This window comes from Denticeps clupeoides, chromosome 6 (genome assembly GCF_900700375.1).
Source record: "Denticeps clupeoides chromosome 6, fDenClu1.1, whole genome shotgun sequence".
In the NCBI taxonomy this organism is placed as follows: Eukaryota; Metazoa; Chordata; class Actinopteri; order Clupeiformes; family Denticipitidae; genus Denticeps; species Denticeps clupeoides.
In genome coordinates this window covers 21325220-21350299 of record NC_041712.1, presented here as the reverse complement: position 1 = coordinate 21350299, position 25080 = coordinate 21325220, and the positions used below count along the sequence as shown (strand labels likewise).

The 25080-nt window shown below is 45.3% G+C and overlaps 1 protein-coding gene across 1 annotated transcript in view; it reads right to left on the bottom strand.

Annotated features, from left to right (window-relative positions):
- Positions 1 to 23791, bottom strand: part of med13a (mediator complex subunit 13a) — a 48480-nt gene extending 24689 nt beyond the window's left edge. The window contains exons 1-7 of the mRNA XM_028984279.1: positions 23499 to 23791; positions 19882 to 20116; positions 12882 to 13050; positions 4553 to 4698; positions 1403 to 1600; positions 1107 to 1301; positions 846 to 1005 (exon numbers count right to left, since the gene is read on the bottom strand). Of these exons, the coding sequence (XP_028840112.1) occupies positions 846 to 1005; positions 1107 to 1301; positions 1403 to 1600; positions 4553 to 4698; positions 12882 to 13050; positions 19882 to 20116; positions 23499 to 23564 (1169 nt within the window). The 5' untranslated portion in view covers positions 23565 to 23791. The remainder of the gene's footprint in view (positions 1 to 845; positions 1006 to 1106; positions 1302 to 1402; positions 1601 to 4552; positions 4699 to 12881; positions 13051 to 19881; positions 20117 to 23498) is intronic.
- Positions 23792 to 25080: the final 1289 nt, after the last annotated feature.

Here is a 25080-nt window from a genome sequence, read left to right as displayed (position 1 = left end):
TCAATAATTGACTAATTAAATCAGACCTTTTCCTCCTGTAACTAATGGAGAACAAATACATTTTTTTCTAAATAAATTATGTTAACGCCATTACATGTAACTTTGTACTCACCAACAGTGCTTACAGTCAATACTCTAACGGCAACTTATTAGTTAGCAGTGTTGCTAAATAATACAATTTCATCAACCAGATACTTGTTACTTTATATTATAACTGGGTAAACAAAAAAAAGTGCATTTAACACGAATGAGCTCAGCCAAGAACGTGGTCCGGTAATCCAGTCAGCCAATCAGATAAAAGTATGAAAAAGTGCACCAATCATGAAAAAGCTTTTCAATGTTTCAGATCGTTGCTTTAAATAATAACAAGCTAGGAAGGCAAGGAAGAAGAAACAAGGAAGTAAGCTCCCTGCTTAACTAATCAGAAAATACTTAACTATATAAATGACAATTTTATGTAGTTAATGAAAGAGTGGACATCACCACTTGTGAGGGACTATGGCATATACTGGTCCTCTCTGGCTTTGACAAGACTGATTTGGCAGGGACTCTGGAACCGGATTTGATTGAAGACACCTGTGCTTATTTCCCCTCCCTCTCTGGTCCTGTTTCAGCCTGTCTGTGAGGTGACTGGTGCAGAACATCTTAGGTGCAGCAGAGCTTATTACATCATTACTCTGGCTCATTTCAGCTCATCTTGTTCCACATAATAAGTACTATAGGTCAAACATGGGTGACACGTTCAACATCACGCCAAGTCATGATGATCGGACCCGATCTTGACTGAACGAGTAGTACACCCTCCTATGGGGCATCGCTTCTCCGCCTGCCCATGGCTGACTTACTTCTGAGCGCGGTTGATATTGCACTCTTGCCAGACACGCTCCACCACCTGACTGGCCATCCTGCGTGGGATTTTCCCTCCGTGGTGGCTGGTGCTGTCAGTGCTGAAGCAGTCCAGAGAAGAGGACAGTCTCACCCACTTCTGAGCAGACTGAGAGTCCACTGCAGAGAAGTGAAGGAAGGGGAAGAGAAACAATGTAACCGATGCCCCTCGGACAAGCAGAACGATAACTTAACATTCCTCAGAACAGATTGAACAGTACCTGTCTGAGCCTCCTCGGGTGAGGTGGGTGGGGTGAGGGTAACTGAGGAGATGGCAGGGTCACGCTGGGATGCAGGCACTTGGTGGGCCCCCTGATATGACGAGGTGCAGTGGGAGGAGCCCACTGGGACAACAGCAGGAATATCTGACTGGGGCACCAACACCAAGCAAGCAGGGTACACCATCCGGACACCACCTGAACAAAAAAAAATAATAATAATAATAATTTTTTTCAAGATTTCTGCATGACACACAAATGGAGTTATGGCAAAAAAGGCAACCAAAAAAGGTTCTTACCAACGAGAACCTCCACTGCTGCAAGAGAATCATCCTCCCAGTCCACGTCATCCATCTTGTCTTCCGAACTCTCCTTGGCGCTGGGGCTTATTGGGTAGAACTGGTTCCATTCCTCAATGAGCTTCTGAGTGGGTGGGTCAGAGAGCTTAAAGGACTGACCGGTCAGTGTACCATTCAAACCAAACGGGCTCAAGATCACTGAAAAAGACAAAAAAGGAGACAATGCAGCCCTTACAGTTTAAAGAGCAAATATCTGCTTAAGAGACATGCACATTTAAAGAAATTCGCTCTTAGCCCAAAGCTTTTATCTTGCTCGCTCAGCTAAACTCATTTGTTTGCAAGTCCTACACTACAGTTGAAAGACCCACAAAAGCAAAGAGGTCATTTTGATGTCATTCCATGGACCCCACATGTATACGTCTCCACTATAAAGTCCATGAGCCAATGTTGACACCCTGGCTTTGCTCAAAACAACAAAATATTAATACAACGTAAAAATCAAACATCAGCAGTTTTCCACTATTCAGCATTTTACTCTGCTCGTGACAATGACTGTTGCCTGATTCACCAAATCAAAATGACACGGTATGATTTAACTGAAAATATTTATTCTGCTAATATGTGCTGCACCGGACATATGTGTGCTCGAGGACAATCGTGCTGCTTTCACTGCCCCCAACGCTCCACTCAGTCCTGCAGTATTGATCTGTGTGTGACTGCTCAAAATTGCACTTCCAGGGGTGAGGTGGTGGGAGAGAAATCCATCCTTTCAGCACGGCTCAATTGCATACTCCACACGTCCTTCAGTGAAGGAAAAAAAAAAAAAAATCCATAGGCAGATACGGCACAGAAAAACCGGGGAGACGACGACGGCTGGCTCTGTGGTCTGAGACTTCCTGCACCCTGCTGCAGATGAGGGTGCAGACAATCCTGTGGCCTTAGACAGGACATGTTGTACCATGCAACGTTTTCTATGGTTTACTGCATGGCCCTAAATCATAAAAAGTGTAAAATTATCCAATTCAATACACTTTTACAAAGCGGCAAACAAAATGTAGACTGCGCCCGTTCCACCATCCCAAGACACAGATCTCTAAGCGTAATAATAGGTTGGTCCCAGACAGAACTTAAGTGCCGTGGTTTAAAAAAAAAAAAAAAGTTTAATATGACACTGGTGATTACACTAGATTACGTAGAGTGTTCACGAGCAGGAACCTCGCAGCTACTGCCGCAGATAAGGAGTCGGCCCTGTCCTGTGAGGGATGCCGTAAGGTCATCATTTGCATCATCAGAGGACACAGTCCCCTACATGAGCACAGATGTCTGGCCATCACATCAGGTTTAATTCCATTCCAGAATTCATGCTAGCCGGCAATTGATGGCCTCTCACATTCATAAATGTGAAAAAAAAAATAATAAAATGAAAGCGCGGCAGAGGCTGGGACCAGGAAAAACGTGCTTTACCCCCCATCATCTTATGCTCCTGAGCCCCCTCCCCTCTCTCCCTGAAGACACGTCAAATATGCTTGCATCAGTTCAATGAGCTGTGAGTTCATTACGCTCACTCTACACTGGTTTATAAGGTCATATTCTAGAAAGAGTATCCTGTTGGTGAGCACTAAACTACCCCTGTCAGAGCAGAGGGTGTGTGGAGGGTAACAAAAACAGAGATGTTGTAAAGGCCAGAAAGAAGACACGACTTCAACGAAAAAAACAAAAAAAAAAAATGCAGAAAAGTGACCTTGTAGAGGAGTAAGGGGTAAATATATAGATAGGTCCTTATTACAAGAAAAGATTGTGACACGCACTTTACTACCCATATATATTCTTCAACCACGTATGCAAGACTTATCCCGTTTCACAGGATAACAGGAAGAAAGGGTAAAGCTGATGGGAACCTCTGGAGAGATAAGAGTGTTAATGGCCACACCGCAGTGGACCCCGTTCCACCATGGAAAAAAATTCATTAACCTGTCGGTGAATCCATATGCGGCCTTTAATAGAACGGGCACGGCGCCTTTAACGGGGATGGAAAGAACCGCAGGGAACGAGGGGGGTAGAAGAGTCCGCGCTCGTGTGTGGATTCTTTGGAGGAGGGGCGTCAGTTGAAGATAAAGCTGAAGAAAGTAAAAACCTTTGCTCGGTGCGTAATGAACATGTCTTCTACTCCTGGAGATAAAGAGCACGTGACCCCCAACTGAGGCTTGGAGACATGCTACCTTCAGTCCAGCTAATTACAACAACTTCAACCATGGTGGTGGAGAGGACAAATTAAGTGAGGTGGAAATAAAGTGGGATCATTACCATAACGTCCAGAAAAGTGAAAAGCGGCACATAAAGCTGTTCCAGTCATTTAAAAAAAATTAAATAAAATTCTTTCATCTTAAAGCCTATAGATTACAGTAAGGGCGCTTCAGGATATAGAGCATTAAGAGTCCGCCTTCTGATCTCCTTCAAGTATCTGACACACAGAGGCGTCACACGAGTCCATACCATATGATTACAACACTGAGCATGTGTGTGGGCGTGTGTGTGTTTATTTCCCCACTTCCTGTTTCTGAACAGTGCAGTGATTTACACCATGCACTGAGAGATGCAATTTTTTGCATGCTGATATTACTTGGCATTTTGTGCAGAGCGAAGACTACCTTGTGGTCTTCTCATGCACATTCACAATAATTTTTAAAAAAGGTGCACTTTTAATGAGATGGATTTATAAAAATGCAGCTCTTAGCCTCTCCTTTTTCTCCTCTATGTGCTGACTGCAGCGAAAGACACAGAAGGGCAGACCAAGACCCCAGGGGTCTCCCTCAGGCGACGCTGCAGAGGTCCTTCTCCTTAATCCCCCTTCCAACGGCAGGATATTTTACCTGCCTGCCTTTAAATCTGTGCCCTCTCTGACTTCTCCTCTTTTAAAACTTCGCACAAAAACGAGAAGCTGGAGGCTTTTTACAAATGTGGTATTTTATATAGAATTAAACTGTTACCAATTGCCCTGAAAAAAGTTGTTTTTTTTTTTTTATTCAATGAAATGAGAAGTTGCATCTAGCTTGAGGTTCCATGGTTTACAAAGAGAGCCTTTAATAAGCAGACAGACATGAGGTCAGATGGTGACACCTGACCCAGGTGCTTCTGGAGCGGAGGCGGTACCTTGGAAGGGACTGCTGGCCTGCTGAGCCAGGGTCAGGTGCTCCTCACTCAGGTGGTAGACCGGCTGATGCTGGTTGATCTCCACGCTGGTGCAGACGTTACTGTCCCCGTGCAGGAAGAAGGTGAAGGAGCAGGAGAGGTGTTCGCTGTGGAGAAGGGAGAAGATTTGGTTAAAGGTCATGAACTGTGGTCATACGTGGGAAAACTGATTGGATATAATACCAAATCGGAGTAGTATAGGAACATCTGTTGGGAGGATGCAGGTCTGATTCCAACGCACCTGAGAGACCACCAAATAAAGCCAAATACCGCCAGAATGTAAAAGTAAAATGGATCAAAAATTGGCCTGCTTCCTCAAAAGACCATGTAGAGCAAATAACTACCACAACCCTTACAAGAACATTCACTCTGTTTGTTGGAAGACGAGAGAAAACCTTGAGACAACGCAAACATGTTCCTTTATCGATTTTGGGCGGAAACATAAGCGCCCAGATTTAGAAAGAACCACAGGCAACAGTTCTACCAGGTTCTGAACCACATCTGACCACTTTATTAGCCAAGAAGACCCTAATTAAATGCTAGAACTCTAGCAAAGTTCCCCTCTGCACAGCACAGCAGCACTACCACACAGGAACCGCACTGCACCAGGCAATAAATAATCTGGAACACTCTTTCATTGGTTATGCCTCCCACAAGTCTTCAATCTTTAAAACTTGATCGAGAAAACCAAGAGGGACGAGAACCCAAGAGTTCATATAGCTCTCTGGTACACACACAGAGGCAGAAGAATTTATATAAGATTTTTTTACATTTATTTTTTTCATGATGGCTGCTGCACAAGTTGCAATATCCACAATATAATACAGATAATTTGAGTGAAAATCACTGGCTTTTTTTTTTAATGCACAAGAAGTGAAAACATTGATTGTGGGGGGGAAGTAAACTATTGTGCAGTAATCGTGACAGGCCATTTGGGCTGGGGGCTGTTTTATAGTTTTAACAGGTTAGTTTTGACGTGCTTGTGGTGGCCTTTTGTAATCCTAACGCCACAACGTTTTACTGTACACTAAAACAAACCGCAGATCAAGAGGAGGCCTGTCACCTCCCTCACACACATACATTAAAAATAAAAGATAAAACAAAACAAATCAATTTAGAGAGGAAAAGAAAGCCGCCTCCCACCAAATCTTTAAATTTACAGCATTTATAAGATGCCCTTATGCAGAGCGACTTACAATCAGTAGTTAAAGGGACAGTCCCCCATGGAGGCACTCAGGGTTAAGTGTCTTGCTCAGGGACACAATGGTAGTAAGTGAGATTTGAACCTGGGTCTTCTGGTTCAGAGGCGAGTGTGTTACCACTAGGCTACTACCACCCTATCTTAAATATTGTAGTTATAAATAAAAATACCAAAATATTAAAACTGAACTAGAGGGACACTGGGCACATGACTGCACAAGGAGAGATGCAGCACAAGGTAGATCATAAACATAACCATGACCATCACAACTAGACTTTCTAGCACTTCTCTAAGGATGCAGCAGTGTGTGTGTGTGTGTGTGTGTGTGTGTGTGTGTGTGTCCCTCTCATAGACACACACAGAGCAACAGGATTTGTGGGTGGCTGCATGCAAACTTCCTGCCAGGCAGTGGCAAATGGGGCTCCTCTCACGTATGCAGCATCTGATTGGCTGCTCTGAAAACACCCCGCCATTCTCTAGAAATGAAAGGCATATGACCAATGCTGAATTCGGCACATTATTAATTACAGGGTTCTAAACACCAAAAAAACTAAGACAACCCGTTGATCAGTTGTAAATCAAAACTTTTAAAAAGGGACATGCTGCTGCATAGGTGTTGGAATATGAAAGCAACGCACGCAGCACCATGTCACGTGACTCACTACATACTTTAGACCTGCACTAGTTTTAAATGTTGCAGTTGTAAACGTAGTCTTACGGTAACTATGTGCATCATTATTCATTCATGTATCAGATTACAGCGACTTTTCCAGAACTATATGTTTGTTTCATATACCAAAAAAAATCTCGTTTCAAACATGACTTTCCCAGACTTTAAATGACCGTAAGAACCATGTAAAGAGTATCAGCAAAGACAAATAATTTAGTTTATTGGGATTAGAGCATGAGCAATAACAGTGTTCTAAAAAGGTTACAAAAGAAAAGAAAACAGCTCAAAAAAATCACCCAATTTAAAGAGCAAGAGAGAGAACACACACACACACCCCCAGATCACTCCCCTCTTTATCCACGTGGCTTTCTGGCAAGCGGCAAATTCACCTGCCCAATGCTAAGGTCAGAGGAACTTCTCCAGAACATACCGTTACAGAGAGAGAGTGAGAGGGAGACTGACTTTACTCCGTTGCATCACACTGTACTGCTCCCTCCAGATGAAATATTTGTGGCCCTTATGTAAAATGAAAATATATCTTTTTTTTTTTTTTTAATTAAGTGGATTAGGTTTGGCTCAAAATCCCCAAAGGTTTCCTTTTTGAAACGTTCTCAAATCCCCTCCATGAATTGGCAACCCAAAAATCCTGATAAGAGCATCCATACTATATATTGGAAATCAGCGTTCCACCTCTCCTTTCGTGGAAGTTTAATGCAGACAAACTGCCGTAACGCAGCGCTGAGCGTGCTCACAGCGGCGGGGGCACCAGGGGGCAGCGGCACAATCAGAAAACAAAGCAGGGACGCAGACTCCACCCCACCCCCGAAACTCGGCCGAGCGGTTTCTAACTCCCGGGGGGATTAGAACGCCGTAAGCCTGCTAAAGACGGAGATGGAGGGAAGGACACCAATCCCCCAGCACCACACTTCATTCTAATTTTGCATCTGTACTTTTTTGGCCCCTTTGCTCCACCCCCCCGCCAAATTTAATACACAGCTTCAGCAGGAAAAAAAAAAAAGTGAAAAGGGCATTCCCAAAGCTGGAAATTTGACAGATGAGGGAACGATCAGAAGCTATGAGCTTTGGTTTTTTTTTTTTTTTTTTTTTGCACAAGTCCCTGAAATTAATGCAGAAACTAGGACACTGGGGTACACGTCACCCAAATCAAGCCTGTCACTCAAATTCACTTCTGTTTTCCAGGAGCCCCCAATCAAGCACAGTGAGAAAGCTGCAAATTGGTCATCTGCATATTATTTACCCACAGCTTGCTGGGAAAAATCCCTGGTGCACGTGGGTCGCCTGCTGGGTTGAGAGATGGGCCGTTGGAAAAGGGTCAGACCCAAAAAAAGCGGCGGTTTTAAGTGCCAAAAATATAATGTCAATTTTCTACATCTACAGGTTGGTTTGCATAAAACCAAGATGGAAGGAAAGTATGGGATGAAGCACACAGAGGCGCCGTTGTTGGGAAGTGGGCTGGCAACACGACCTGAAGAGCAGATCTAATGCTTTCCTCCACAGCGCTGAAGAGCGATATTAAAGTCTCATTTATCTTCCGTCCAGAGCGCCTTCAGAAACATGATACGCACGCTGCTCCGGTCACATGACGCGCTGGTCTCCAAGGAATCTCTGTTGCTAGAGAGATTAAGGTGTCTGCCGGCGTACAGCATGTGTGTTGCTCTTAGGGGTGGGGGGTGGGTTGGAGGTGTCGGGACTGCAGGTACCGGTGCGAACTGCCGCCAACAGGGTACGGGCCACCAAGCGTAGTCTCTGGCCTCTGTCTCCCTGTGTTTGTGGACGGGGGATAAATTTAGCGCTTTAGTCCTGGACCGTGGGCTCCCTCTTTATCCCATGCTGCCCTACTTAACACAGGACTGCTCAGCTCGCACACACGCAAACTACTGTAATTTCACATCGCTCCGAGTCTATCCGGTGCACTTGACCAGTTTGGGGGAAGTATGGTACCCGTGTCCCTGGATGCATTTCTGCATTAGTCGCCTCAGACGAGGTGCACGCGTGTGCATGAGTGTGCAAACAGAGCACAGCAGAGTGATGTAAGCATGCCGAGGTTTGGGGGTTAGGTTTCCATCTAAACGTCACCATCTAAAAAGGAGCGCTAACGCAATCAGGAGGTGACAGTGCTCCAGCAGGACGGGCACCCAGGGAGCCGCAGAGCTCCTTGCGTCCTCAACTCTTACTCAAAAGTAAAAGACTTGTAGCAGCAAATGAGACCCTTTACTGTAAACGTTCAAGTGCTGTGTCAACGGGACCACACCCTAAGTGGCCTGGGTGCACAGAATAGTTATGCCTGTTAAGGCTGCGGGAACTTTCGTCAACCACCGGTGACTGGTGCAATCAACTGGTGAGCCAGGCAGAGACGGTGCAAACATGTCACGGGCTGGAGCCTAAAGCAAATGATGCAACGGTGGTGGCTCAGGGGACATGCACGACAGGCTGCAGCTTTAATGAGGGTCCCAATGCACCCCAACAGGTCACACAGGGGAGGCAAATAAATAAATAGAGTATACTGACCCTTTTATCAACTTATGTTCATCAGTCCTAGTTTTATTTTGTTCCCGTACTGCTCGCTGACTAGCTTTTATAGAGAGAGCCACGCTTTCACCAGCAAAACCACTCCAGAAATGCTCTGGCCACGACCGCAAAAACACGGGAATATGTGCAGAGGCGAACCAGCAGCGAGCGCATGGAGGGTTTCTCATGGAGGTTATTTATAACCGAGCCAGTGAGTGGCGTTAAGGGCGCTGGAATTCCAGCAAAAGGAAGCCCCATTGTTCCTCTGGCCTTGTTGGGTGAACAGGGAGGTGAAATTACAATATAATATTACGATATAAAATGCCACCACGATGTGAGAGAAAGACACAAAGATTGCCTGTTCAGATAGACCATTATATACTGACACTGCATATGAATGCATGCCATGATATTACTTTATTACAATACTATAATGCAAAATGATCACACATGCAATACAATGAACCCATGAGTTTGAAGTGTTGACGCCTTATATTTTACCCAGAATGCACTTTAGAGGATCACAATGTCAGTTTTGTAACTGATATTTTAACAAGGGTGTGGATAAGACCAACTGGCATCTTCACTGGTATAGCATATCAGGTGCGGCGACCTCTGACTGAAAAATAAACTATTTAACAGACCTAAAATTCATGAGTAATTAAAAATCCTTCACTCATATCCAGAACTGTGGTTTACACTTAAATCACATGCATTTCATGAAAAAAAGGATTTTTAAATAGATCAATACAATCCTCAGACTTTGTGGAAGCCTGTTCAGCAGCAGAAATATTTTATATTCAAATTGAAGTTATTGTCATTGTGATGCACAGCACAAGGTGCACACGGTGAAATGTGTCCTTTGCATTTAACCCATCACCCTTAGTAAGCAGTGGGCAACCATGACAGGTGCCTGGGGAGCAGTGTGTGGGGACAGTGCTTTTCGGATCGGGGTTCAAACCAGCAACCTTCTGATTGTGGGGCCACTTCCTTAACCACTAGGCCACTACTGCCCTTGCACTTCCAAATCTTCAACACACACTTCAAAAGCAGGTCCTGTCACACCATTCATAAACTGTATGTAGGGCCGAAAATCAAATATTGCTGGAATACAGAATTCTGTTGATTAATCAATGAAAAAAAAAAAAAAATTAAAAAGAGGTAATCGGATAATAGACTAAAATTAACCCATGTTAATTAATGGGAAGGGTGGGAAATTCTCTGGGCAGAAAAAGCATGAAAAACACCTATCACCATTTCTAGCCACTGCAGGACCACAGACAGACTAGGTGAACTCAATGTTAATTTCACTTTGTAAGATTTTTCATAATAGGAGACCTTTAAACTATATTGATTGTGAATTAATGTAACATAAAACGCCTGTTTAAATGTCTAAGCAATTGCTTTTATTTTATTTAAACTCGAATCAACACACAGTAACAAAGTTAACATGTGAAATTCAAGTAAAGGCTATTTGTCCTTAATTTAACAGTTAAACAAATCAGGTGAGGAAGTTGTGCATGTCGGCAAGTTTGTCTTAGTGCATTTGTGTGCAATGCACATGCAAGCCTTTACAAAAGTGATTGATAAAAATGCCAGCATGTCAATATGAACAGAACTACGGCTTGCTTAGGTCTTTTCTATCCCATAACATAGGCTACCAATAATCACAAATACTAAAATGTTGTTGGTAAATTAGTTTAGCATTAGCATCAGCTAGCATAAACTTACAGTACCTTGCAGAGGCTCCACTTGGGGAACTGCGGACAACGTGTGGATGCTTTTCAACTGTAATATGTTCCCATGCATTAAATGCCAAAAAAAAAAAAAAAAAAAAAAAAAAAAAAAAAAAAAAAACCTTACTGAAATTAAATTTTATAAACCAAACGCCCGCCTTGCGGGTTCAAAAAGCGGTCGTGGTTAAACCCACTTCGATGCTTTGTTTGTAGTGTTTATGAATAACAATGGCAGAGGTCAAAGTTCACCAAACTTTGACCGCGGTATTTGCACAGGTTCGCGGAGTGGCGCTCGCTGCTTTGCGCGTTCTGCTGGGTGCAGGGCGAGACGCTCTTCAGGCACAGAAAGCGATTGGGTTCAGAGCGCAGCGCTGTGCTCGACGAACGTAAAGGCTTTTAGTGTGCCCTAATCCACCTTTTTCCAACTATTTAGACATTTTCTGCTTTCATATCCACCGCAGTTTTCTGCCATCACAAAAATCACAGAAATCGCAAACCCTTCTTCGGTTTAGTAGCCTTTTATTCAAATAATGAGGATCAATTGTAACTTGATGTAACTTAATGTTCCTGTTGTCATTTACCACACACACACACAAAATTCAACAGTAAACGAACGGAATGAAAGTATTTATGCATGTATAGTTCGGCTCAACACACAGCAGGGAATTTCTTGGTTTAAAAATAATTAGGCCAATGATGAGCACTGTCTGGGCAGTATTAGGACTATAGCTGATGAGGTTGGATAAATCAAATAAACTTCATTTCTGTTTCAAAGAGAGGGAGAAAGGCGGCTTGCGTTACAGAAACCACGGCCTTCCCTCAGTCTCCCTGTAACAGCACACCTACACAAATCTGCCATTGTGTTAAAATTAGCCCAGCAGAACCACACACAGGAAAAAGAACTCTTCTTAATAACCAGAATCTATTTTAGAATAAGACAGCGTGCCTCCCTCAGTGTATCTAAAATAGCAGTCATGTCATCCGAGACAACAACTCACAATCAAGTAACAAAAATAAGACAAAAAATACAGCGTAGTGAAAACCAAAACTTATTTTCAACCTTTATCAACCTTAATGGGGAGTCATTAAAAAAAATGATGTACTGGCACAACATGCATAAATCAGACAAAACACTATACAAAATGAGTTAATTCCCTTTCAAAAATTCCCCAGCCTAATAATCAGTTGTCTAAGGATTTTGCAGGGTTGCAATAAGACGATTTTTTCACTCACTGGACCAAGTTGCTTTTATTTAATAAAATCAATAAAAAAAAATAATAAACTTGCAAAATGTTTACATTGCAGAAAATGAATTTCCTTTTGGTAAAAAGTTGCCGTAAAAAAATGGGCCATAACAGTTCCCCCAAAATCCTGAGAAATTCTCAGTAACAATGTTGCTAACCGTGTCGCTATATTGTACCTAGTTCCATCAAACCAAGCCAAATCGCCACAAATGGAACCACAAGGCACTACACATTTACATAATGCTGTATTATGGGTGAGGAAGCGGACTGGTAACCATAAAGTTACGGGTTCAAAAAAAATCACAAACCGCCAACTGTGCCACTGAGGGTCCCCCTTGAGCAAGGTACAGTGCTCACGCTGCTCACTAAGGCTGAGCAGTGGGCAATCACTTTAACTTTTCAGCCACAGCTCCTTCACTCATCAGTGGACAAAAGCGATCTGGTGGGCTGGAGCACGGTGGCGATACGCCAATACAAAAACAAAAAGCAGTGTGAAGTTTTCTGAAGACCACCTCAACAGGGTTGGTCAATGAACAGACGTTCTTACAGACTGATTGAGCCAGTTACGCCCAGCAGAGCTAATCAGGAGTAGTTGATCTTGGCTGGAGGAGAAACCTGCAGGAGCTCATATTATTAAAACCAGGTGGCTTTTTTTTATTTTTATGTGCAGAATGGTGGCGATTTCAAGCAGACACAGCCTACCTACGGTGGCAGTATTAAAAAGCTGCTTGCCTTGTTGTGTAGTCAACTCTGACGCTACGTTAAGCATCTGCTGAATGGCCTTGATGTCCAAACAAGGACTTATTTTAGAAATAGATCAGAACACAACTGCTTCAGGACATTAAAAATTATACATTTGTTACAACCACGCTTTCAAAGAGAAGAAAAGGGAGATCTGAAGATCTCTAACCTCTTGTTGATGGGCTTCTCATCCTTCTCGTAGGGCTTGACGAACCACTTGCCAATTCGGACAAAGCTGCGGTTCATCAGGCAGCGCTCCAGCAGGTTGTGAATGGCTTTAAAGAGAAGAGTACGACATTCGTACGACAGGCCGCTCTCCCAGTCCCCGCTGTCCTCATCTGAGAGAGAGAGAGAGAGAGAGGAAAAGCACAGGATATGGAATCAGAGCTCATTTAAAAGCTGAAACCCACATGTTCAACTTGTTTCACTGAACTATTATGATTCTAACTGCAACAATGCATGCATAGTGATTAAATACACATTCCCACACACAAAAAATTTAAATACAAGCATCATGGAAAAGTTCAGTGCACTGAAAATTGACAGTTTAGTAGGAATTAAATGCAAATAAAGTTCAGAATCAGGAACGAACATGCGTTGGATGTTCTTTTCCTGCCTCAAATTCTCAGAGACGGATTGTTTCCCCGCAGTTCTAATATTTTAACTACTAGAGCAGTTGTGTGAGAGCATGATCAGCTTTTTTCCAGTGAAACCACGGAAAGCCCATATCCAGGCCGCGGTCAGCAGTGGACCGGCACGCAGCACAACTCCCATGCGGACCGCCAGGACGGCAGTTTGGGGGGGTGACTCCACCACGCTCAACATCAGCAGTAAGATGAGCGCCTTATTGATCATCAATCTGTAAACCCCCAGGCAGGATGGAGAGATTATGGGGGAACTGAAGGATGACGCCACGGAGGAAAGAGACGCTAAAAAGCGGCTTGGGATTTATTTTTAAAATAAAAAAAAATGTTTATCCCGCAATGACTGCATTACAAGATCATAATGTCTTATTCCAAAAATCACGCTTCGAGTCCTTAGTCCTTGTCAAACTGCCTGTAAAATCAGGACGACAATCGTGCTCCCATTTCGACGTTATTTAAAAGGAGGGCAACGCGGCCTGGTAGAGATGCCGCCTGGCAAAAGCACCGCGGGCCTCTCCAGGATCGCATTCGGCCGCGGCCTCCTGGATCCGCTAATCTCATTAACGGCCACCGCTCCGATCTGAGGGAGCCTAAGCACCTTTTCAGGCGCGTCGCTCCGCCACCACGCCCCCAACCGAGCCGCCAACACCCTAACAGCACATTTACACACAGAATACACTAATCCTGTAAAATCTGCATATATGTTCGGTGACCATCAAGACAGAGATTTTTTTTCTTTAAGAAACACAGACGACTTCACTGCAAGTATTACCACCGCAGACGTTAATCATCTGCATCATATTAGGATGGCTCTGCGCGACGCTTCCAATTAAGCAGCCTTTTCTGGCCTTGATTACACTCCCACACGGCCGCGGGGAGACGGAGCGGTGCGAGCCACCGCTGGGGTAGGGAGTGTTAAAAATGGAAAGAGCCGCTCATGTATTTTTCACGAGTGCAAGCGCAGGGCCAGCTACGTTTCGCATGTGTGCCTGTAAACAAGCCGTGCAGAAGATGTAAAGTCCTGAAAGTTTGAAGGAAGTGGGGGGGGGGGGGGGGGGGGGGGGGGGTTCGTTGAGCCACAAGGTCTCCGCTGCACCCAGGAGAGAGTCTGGTCTCAGCATCTCCACTGAGCACAAAACTGTGCAGAAAAACACACTTTATGACTGATAACCTTTAAAAACAAGGACCAGGACCAAAGAAACAAATCTCAGCTGTATTGAAAATTTTATGGATGTAAAGACCAAATATAAACAAATTTTAAAAATATAACATATGCTTGCAAGGCAACAACGATCTTAAAAATAACTAAGTGGCCTGCTTAAGTAATTAATTTGCATACCGTTTCAGCAGAATCCCCTTTCGTAATGGCTTCAATGGGGTGCACGTGTTTCTTCCTTTTTAAACACTCAAGAAGAATGGAGGAATATGAAATATTCTCTTCCTCCTGATTGCAAATAGACTTGCCACGGTGCTGAATCGGCCAAAGTTGGTTAAATGGTTAAACGGAACTAATTAAGTCCGTTTAGAACATGAAAAACACCTCATCAACCGTCACACGCCACACACAACTTCACCAGCTCCCCACCATTCCCAGTCATGCTCCTCAGAGTCTAATAATAATTAAGCAAAGTGATTGTCAGTTGTGATACACAGCAGCACAGCACAGGGTGCACACAGTGAAATTTGTCCTCTGCATTTAACCCATCACCCTTGGTGAGCAGTGGGCAGCCATGACAGGCGCCCGGGGAGCAGTGTGTGGGGACGGTGCTTTGCTCAGTGGCACCTCGGTGGATCGGGATTTGAACCAGCAACCATATGATTACGGGGCCACTTCCACCACTTCCGCTAAAGAGAGACATTGTCTGGTTTCAAGCAGCAGACCCTAATGACCTTCGCGCTCCCTACCGAAAAGCCAGAGTCAAGGAGCCACGGATACCGGTCTGCGCTCCGTACGCAAAAACTCGCACCTTTAACGACAGCCTGACAGACCGACGCCCACAAGGGAGGGGCTCGGCTTCAGCAGCACAGAACGCGAAAACTTATCAAAAGGACGCGCGTCACACTTCTGAGCGACACCCGCCACGGCAGAAAAACGGGGCGCGGCCACTTTCCTCTCCTCAGCCCAGTTTCCCCCACAGTCTGCACCAATGAGGAACTTGACGCAACCCAAAGCACTGACGTGCCAGCGATAAAAATACATACGGAACAATAAAAGCTGTGATTTTTCTTTACATTCTGCACTCAAGAGCAAAAATCTGCCCAAACAATAACTGGGTGTCAATTTCTCACAAGCCCTGCGAAACTTTTACTAAATTCTCATCACTTACTCAAATGACCTGTACTGCACCACCTAGACATGTGGCAGAAGGGACGTTTTTATTGAGTTTTTTTTTTTTTTTTAAAGCACTTACGCAATTGTTTATATACGGATTCCTATGTAGATCTCAATGCAAATGTGCATTATTTTAAGTTTATTGTAAAATAATGGTAAATTAAAAAGAAACACCAGCAACATCTTCATAATCGTGAAACGTCCCCCATTCTATTTAGGCTTTATTTATATTTAATTCGTAAGAGTTAATATTAAGAGTTAATAATGAATAAAAAAAATGTAAAAAGAGTAACAGGCTCTCAAAACTGTTAATTAGGGGGCTGGAAGGGGCTGATTTATGAGCTCAGGTCCCCCGCCTCCTTAAACTGTGCCAGCACACGGACCGACCTTTCACACAGGAAAAGGCATGGGGAAAGGGAACGCCAGATAGATGGGCGGGGGGAGAAAGAAAAAAAAAAAAAAAAAAAAAAATGCATAAAATGCTGAACAATGGTGGTCTGGAAGACGTACACATCAGCCGCCCTGAACGCCCGGTGTGCAGCCCTGCACCGGACCTCCAGCGCCAGGCAGGTTGTTACGCAACTCCAAGCTTAGCGTTTGGTGCAGATGCAGGGAAAGAAAAAAAAAAAAAAAAAAAAAAAAAGAGCAAAGTCTTGCAGGTCCCTCGGCCGGAGCCATCAGCAGAGGTGGGTCATTAACCAAAGAGATTAATACGTCCTGATCCCGACGCCTCCAGGGGACCCAGCCAGAGCGCTCGGCAGCGGAGCAGAAAAGACTGGAGCCTCTGTCCGTCCATCCATCCCCCCCGTTCCCATCTTGTACAGTACGTCTCTTTCTTCAATTCCGCTGCAGTCCTCAACCCCCCCCATATCTGTGTCTGTCGTCCCCATGAGCGCAGCAGTGGCGGCGCTGCACAGCCTCCATTACTAATTAATGAATATTTCCTGGGCAGGAGCTGGGGGGGGGGGGGGGGGGGGGGGGCAGAGAACGTAAGGCTGAGCCTGCTCTACATTAAGGGATGGGCGCGGTTATTCCAACAACCAACGGCGCTTAAAGCGCACGGACGTAAGAACACATGAGGCAACGAAGATGCAGGACGGGAAAATACTACATTGACGGGCCATTAATTCAGATTCAGTGAATTTAATACTCAACTTCTAATTTTATTTCTTTGGTGCTCAGAAAGGTTACTGAAGTGACTGAAACACTATGAAACTGAAAGTGAAGCGATTGTCATTGTGAAACACTGCAGCACAGCACATGATCTCACAACAAAACTTAGAGAGCAGTCGGCAGCCATGACAGGCGCCCGGTAAGAAGTGTGTGGGGACGGTGCTTTGCTCGGTGGCACCTCGGGATTCGAACCGGCTAACTTCTGATTACGGGGCCGTTTCCTTAACCCAGATGCCACTAAGGGTGATGCAGGATTAAATGCAGAGGACACATTTCGTTGCATCACTGTGCGCTGTGCTTCACAATGACAAACAATTCACTTTCACTTAAGACAGCAAGGATAAAAATAAAAAGAAAGTCCCCCTCAACAGGTTCCGTGCATGCGTGTGCTTACGCAATGTATGCAAAACTTACGGAATTCGACTATTTGTGCCAAGTTTAAAGTGGAACACTAGCCAAACTATTTTTATGAATCGGAAGAACAACTCTTTTGTAAGAACATATGCGATGACCACTTAGTCAATAACTCAGAGAAACAGAAAAAAGAAGCACAATAGCGTGAGCCAGCAAACAAATCAGCTGATTCAAAACGTGGTTTTATAGTCACGGTTCCAGATTATTATGCAACTTTTTTTTTTTTTTAGAAAATAAAAACCTTCAATAATTAAATCTTATACATATAAATAAAAAGTAACAGTGTGGATAAGCACTGTGGAACGTGTTTATGAGACTACACTAGTCTGCTTTACTAATGGAAGTGGTTGAGTGGAGGATGGGGCTCATTTGCATAACAATACAAAGAGCAGCGTGGAACGAGGAGGCTGCTTGTTTCATTTAGCCACCACCTTCACAGGATCATTTCACTCCTTCACTTCTCGGTTACAAACGGAGGAGGGGAGAAAAAAAAAAAATCACCACAATTCCCGCCTGGTCCCAGTTTTTACCTCATAAAACAAATACACAACCCCCGAGCCAAGGTGACACCGTGCCCCAGCCCTTTACCCCCTTTCTATGGGAACGCTGTGAATGGAGAAGAGACAGGCAAAACGAGCCGATCCCCATTCAATGCAGAGTCGGGCCGATTGGCAGAAACAAACAGCCCAGATACCTTCACAAGCCGCTAATCTGATAATTGCAGTCAGGAACATTTCTGGCCACTGCTGTGGTGCAATTCCATGTAATGCCCCTTCACGACTTAAAGAGACCGTTGGAATGGCGGGACAAGGCGGCCGGCTGGTTTTAGAACTGCCCTCTGGGAGACGCTCAGCTGGCATCATCCCTGCTTGCCGAACTTCTTATCGATTAGTCCAGATGCTTTCTGGAGGAGACTTGGCATCCAGGCTCTAGAAGCTTCTCCAATCTAATTACCGCTTTCACCACCCCTTCCAAAACCATGAGTCCTTTCTGCCTCTCACTGGCTCATCCGTTAAAACCAAGATCACTAGAGACGCCAAACACACACACGGGTCACATCCTGACTGTTCTCAGATCAGTGACGCGGTCCGATGGCAGCTTTTTCTGGAGTCTTTAAAGCTATATAAAAAAATAAATAAATAGTCATCTACCACATCCAGTGAGCACAGGCCGGGCAATAACCTCACCAACGATCGATCTTCATCAACCTGCGTTATTATGCTGGGAAATTAATGTGCAGACATTGAACTTGACAGCTATTGCTGATTTTGTAACAGTCATATTAAGCGTGGATAATAAATATGGATCGTTCCAATAATTAACCCGAGACTCAATAGATCCATTCACATATTTACTTTCTTTAATATGCAAGGCGTGTGCCATTTGTAATGTATGCAGAATTTCATAACACTGGCTTTCAAATCTAATTACACACGGAATTCTCAAAGTTTTACAGGTAAATTCCTATGAATGTTTATGGGAGGTAGGTGGATGGATGGATAACTGCATTACATACTGCCCAGGTCTACCATGAGGGGGAAAAAAACATGCATAGAATCACACCGCCCTGGAGGAACAGGTCAATCAGCAAAAAAAAAAAATAAATAAAAAGTCCAGCAAAAAGCTGAACAGTCTAATTTATTATTGGCCGCAGCGCTACAGCCAATATGAGCAGAACAGGCCTTCCACCCCCTCGCCAACACACACACATCCCTAGAAGCTGCGTAGCTGGAGGTTATTACACCAATGTGGGGAGAGATGAATCAGTAGGGCTCTCATGGCCACAAGTCCCCATTTTCCAGTCGCGGGAAAATGAAAAGGGGGGTGAAGGGAGGAAACGGACAGAGGAGCAGCGCAATCTCGGCCACCCGCTCATCGTTTCATTTCTCTCCCCTTCCACTCCCTCACAAGGGCCATGAATAAAGATGGAGACGCTCTGTAATGGTCCTGGTCGCGGCCCATGATAATGGAGAAAGAATGGGGGAAGTCTCGCCTCGCTTCTCGTGCCGCTGATTCCCCCCGCGTTCCCTCCTTCGCGAGGGGTCGCGGCCACGACAGCGGGCTGAAAGATCTGATGCTCGGAAGCCAGTCCGTTGCTGAAGGGTGCGAGTTTCTCCCATGCCATGTTGAGATTCACTCACACAACACACGCAACCATCCAGAGTGGCAAAAATAGCCCCGGTCGTCACCGCTCGCTCCGGGCAGATGGCTTAGTGAGCGTGTATGTCTGCCTCATAGTGCAGGAGAAAGCAGCAATGCTGACTCACCCAAAGCATCAACACCATATGAGATCCACCACCAGGAAACTATTAAACCTCATCTGTCTAATGTAGGTGTTACACAACGACATTTCGTATTCAGATCCATGGCAGCTATGCGCATGAGAGGAACACTATCTCCATGGTCAGAGCTGACTGAAGATGTCATAAAAGCAAATAAAAACCATTTTTTGAAAAGTTTTCCAGATGAACAGCATGCAGGTGTAAAATACCGAGTGGGCAGAATTTATCGTGCAAGTCAAAACTGCGGCTGAGGTGGTGTGTGTGTGTGTGTGTGAACAGTACGTTTATGCTCGCAATACATGGAAGCCCGTGTGTGTCCCTTACTTTGCAGTTCATTGTGGATGAGCTCGGAGAAGTTGGGGTCGTCTCCCCACCAGAAAAGCCAGAGCTCACGGCGGCCCTGCCTCTGGCTCCGCCTCCACACGCTCAGCACATCCGAGCGCAGGCAGCGGCTGAAGCTGCCCAGGATCGGGTCCTCCTCCGTCACCGGGAACAGCATGGGGGCTGATGTCGGCCCCTGCCAAACGTACCGCCTCCATTTGATCCCAGTCAGGTCAGCCTACGAACGAAAGAGAGGGAAAATACATTTATATAGACCACCACCACGCAGGAGACACTGTCCTAATTAGAATACTAAGTATAAAATATGAAAACCAAGCAGAGAAAATACATGTTAAAAGCTAACATCTGCTCAAAGAACAGATCATCCTGAACTGTGGAGACTGGATAATATCTGCAAACTTATAATAACCGCAACTTGCAGTAAATTACAGCTTCCTGTTAAACACAAAATTTGTGATTGCCGTTTGTGTGTGTGTGTAATAAGCAACGATGCAGCGAGTGCGAGTGCTACCGTATGGATAAAAAGGGAAGAAAATATGAGTGGAGGAAACAGGAAGCGGAAAGAGAAGAAATTTTTTTTTAAATCAGACAGCACAAGCAAAACCTTGTGCTTGTAAAAAACAGCTTCATTATTTTTTAACTGTGCACGTTTGCAGCTGCCCGCCTTGTATAAACGTGGCTTCGCTTTTTACGGGAAGACCACCACCACAGAAAGGTAGTCGTAAATCTCGACACCGTTATTAAGCCTTGGAAGCAAAAGGCCGGGTGGCGAAGTGACGCCGCGACTGTTCGTTCAATCACGGCACAACGTAGGACATTACTGGATAACCCTCACTATTCATCCCAATTTCTCAAACTACTTCTGTTGAGATTAAAGGTGGGGGGGGGTCAAAAACGCTGGTTATGAACCACGTAAACCCACCAAAAAAGTACTTTTAAAACATGCAACTTTCATTTATTTGTTCTCTTTATAGAACTGATAGCTCACGCATAGCTGTAGCTCAGGAAAGGTTCACGTTACGCGCTTCCCACACTCACACGCCCTTCTCCACTGCTGGTACCTGCACGCAGTCAGCATTTCCTCAGCTACACGCACCCGCCCACAGCACATTAACCCAGCGACCGGGCGGCGACTCGGCCCGTCGGCGTGACAGCGACCGGCGCCTGCAGCCGGCGAGGAAACATCTGCGCGGGAGGGCGAAGAAGCGTGGCGCGCGCTCACAGGCCGCCAACGGTTCACATGTGGCACCTGACAAAGGTCTACGGCGACAGACGCAGGGCGGCCTTCCCCCTGGAAACGGCGCCGATGGCTGCACTGTACGCCGACTGCAACGTCTCTGGCCACAACGAAACCACGAGGTTTCGGCCTAGAAAATGCAAACGAGTTTTGGTTCACCCCTTTCACATGCATCTGAATGCTGACCCACCAAAAAAAAAAAAAAAAAAAAAAGTCAAAAATCTACGGCTGAATTAACAAACAATAATATTGATGAAAGAATGAATTAAAAATAATAGTTTTTTTTCTGGTGCAGTATATGGTAGGCGGTAAGATTTAATGCTCATACAGCAACAATGACAGCCCTACAGTGCCGAGTAAAGGCGTGACCAAGGTGGCACTCCGGTGGCTAGGGTGTGTCTGCGGTTCGACGCTCCCAGCACAGGGAGGTTCGGAGAACTGGGCAGTGGCGGCGAGGCGGATCTCAAGAGTCACTTCTCTCCTCTGTTTCAGGACTTGACTCTCTGCTCGCAACTCTGTTCCAGCCGAGGGCGGCGCAACGAGAGGACGGCAGCTGCTACGCTCACGGAAGGAAGGGAGGGAAAAAAAAAAAAAAAAAACCTGAAAAAGCAACAGGTGAAGCGACTTGATTCATCATCTCTCTGACATGCGCCTAGAAGACAGGCAGGTTTTCTTTCATGCAGCCGCACAACAGATAAATTCAAACCGCTGAGCATCAATAGCTCCCTTTCTTTCTCCGATATTAAGCCACGCTCGACGCCACGGCCGCCAAAACGAGTCCGACGGAGATCAAGGCAGCACATAACAAGAGCGCTTATTACCACCACTATTACTCTACACTAACTCTGACTGGCGGCCCGGGCAAATATTTATTTAAAACGCAAGAGCGAAAGATACGTCCCCACTTCGCATGAATCCCTGCACTGTGCCTGGCACCTTACGACACACATTCACAAGCGGAGCTCGTCGTACCAGCGCGGGACGATCTGAAGAAAAAGAAGGTCCTCGCCTCGAAAAACTACAGAAAAAGGCTCCATTTTTACTTTGGTTCGTTAAAACATAACTCAGAAGCCCATTCGTTTCACAAATGACTTCGCAATTTAAACACGCTTCATGTGACAAATGACATTCAGCAGCCATTGGAGGAAAAAAAAAAAAAAAAAAACCTCAAACATATGGCTTATTATTACCTGACAAACGTGCAAGCAACTGGTGGACTTTCTATTCCCCCTGCCTGCTAAAGCTATACAATGAAATATTTAAGCCCCCCACCCCTCAGCATTTCCCATGACCAAAGTAAGCCTGGTCCACACGCATTCCAGGGCTTCAATTACACCGGGGGAAGGACCGGGGTCACCGCGCTACACGGAAAACCGGCCCGGAGCAGCCAGGAGTTAAAAAACCCCACGCAGACGGAACACGGCCCCTGTTTACGTCCCTTTTTTTACATTTTCTCTCGGCCTGCCGAAGTTATACAAACAGGGACAGCGACGCGGAGACAACAGGGAGGAACCGGAGCGACACATGCACGAAACGAGAAGTCGGAGGAGACCTTCCCGCAGCCAACAGACACCGCGAACAACTTTCTGCATCGCCAAGCCCCCCCTCCAAAAAAAAAAAAAGTAGCCCAGGCTAGCGCGCTAGCCTGCTGTAGCATTAGCTGCGAGAGGCAGACGCCACAACACACTCATGCGAATAAGTTACACAAAAATAAAATTAAACAACGTTCCCTCATTTACGACGGCGGCCTCGTCGCGCACAACAGAAAGGCGCTTTAAAAGGGGACAATTAAGAAGCCGTGCGGTCGGGACCGGGCCACTTTTCTCCCCCTCATCAGCTGGTTAGCATGCTAGGACGCTAAGCTAACCGGTCACCATGTAAAAGGAGTCAAACAGTGTCTTAAGGTTTTTTTTTTTATATCCTCCATTTCGCGTCAAATATCAAACGCAATAAGGATGCAAACAAAGGGCTTGTGGCCGAATGAGTGCGGCGTTATCAGTAACAAGTGTGGTTTTAATAAACGGCAAAAAATAAGACTGAAATCATCATCGGGTTTCTAGTTGCACTTTTTTTTGTTGTTGCATTAGACTTGGGAATAAGTGCAACGGATTCGGAAACTCGGAGAAAGAGAGGAGGAATCGCTCCTCCGAAAAGCTCCGCTAGCCTGTTGCTAAGTCACGATAGCATGCAAAGAAAAAAAAGAAATGCGGCTGTTCGGAGCAAAAAAAAAAAATGTGTGAAGTAAGGTGAAATAAAAATGTGTGGACAGGGCCCGTGAGGAGGCCCGAAGCCTGCGCTCTCGGTGCCGATGTCGCTTAGGAAAAAATGGCTGCTCTGCCCATGTAGTTTTTAAATCTCTTACCAGACAGAATAGATTGGAATGGCAATCCTCCAAGCTGGCCCCGTTCGGCACGAAACAAGAACTCATCCTTTTCACAGCGAGGTCCGACACGCCATCGTCACACTTCCCGGGAAAGAAAGAAAGAAAGAGGAGGGCGAGCGAGCGGCGACGCTTTCCCCTGCCTTGTTGTTATTGTCGGCGGTGTTAATTTTCGCTTCGCCTAAACGCGGCCGAGAGGTAAAAAAATTGAACAATCGGCTGGGGAGCGTAATTCAGCGAACCCCATCCGATCGCTGGTCCGCCGCAAAAAAAAAAAAAAAAAAAACACACACACACACAAATCCTCTCCAACGTTTAAAACGCCGCGACCTTCGCGTCGACCGAGCTAAAACACGCACGGCGGATTGCTTTTTATTTCTAAAAAGGCGTGAAAATGTTGTTTAAAACAAAAAAAAAGGGAGAGCAAAAAAAAAAAAAAAAAAAAAAAAAAAAGAAGCAACTCTCCCCCTCCCCCTTAGCTTAAAACGGTCTCGGCTATAAAACGGTCCTCTACGCCTCCATCGCCGCCGGATTCGGACTAAAATCGGACAACATCCCGTAAAAAGACGGCGTCGAAGCGTCGCGCGAGACTATATCTCATCGGTCATTCTTCCTGCGGCCCGATTTCCTCTCCCTCAGCCTCTGTTCCCGATGGTTTCCATTTGAATTCATGGATTCCTTTCTATAATGGCGGCCACGGGGAGAACTCTGCCTCCCGGAGCCGATTGGCTCGTTCGTGGTCATGGGGGCTCTGATAACGCCGTGGCCGCGGCGCGCCGCCGCCGGCCGGCCGCGGGGGGCGCTGCGGAGCGCCCGGACGCCGCCGCTCGGGAGCGCTTTGGCGCGGCGCCACCTGGCGGCCGCCGTCGGGAGCGCTCCGCGGAGGAGAGAGCGGTGCCTCTGGGGCTTTTTTTATTATACGACACAAACGAAGGCAATCCGAAGGGAAATGCGTGCCATTCACGTACATTTAGGAGGGCAATGTTCTCATGTAATTTAGTGCAAATCAGGTTAGAAAGAAGTGGCATTTCTACATCATCGGGGAGGGGAACACCATCATACATTTTGGGCATGTTTTGCATTTGAGAAAGTATAACGTTTGCAAAGCTGGATTGGATTTCAAGGTTATGAAGAGCCTCTCAATGGCCACGTGAAATGTGTGTATTGATAAAGTATGTGACACATAAAAATATCACTCAGGTAATTAGTCTCAAATTAGTTCAAACATGCACAGAATTACAAATTGCACAGAATATACACAAATGTAAGTTCAGTAAAAACATGTACATCAATTAGCAAATTAGCACTAATATAACTGTTCATGGGGCAAATAAAAAATTGTGAATGTGAACAACAATGTATACAAAAAGATGAGATAATTAATGTGGCAGACAAAATTAAGTGGCCATTAAAGTGGTAGTATTTCAAAATCATGGATTAAACATGCGCTGGTAAGTGTGTAACAGATCATTTGACATATTAGTGTGTGACAAATGATGCCCCAAAAACCATACAGGAAAATAGATATATGAGACATACAGGCGGCACATGTCCAATGATGAAT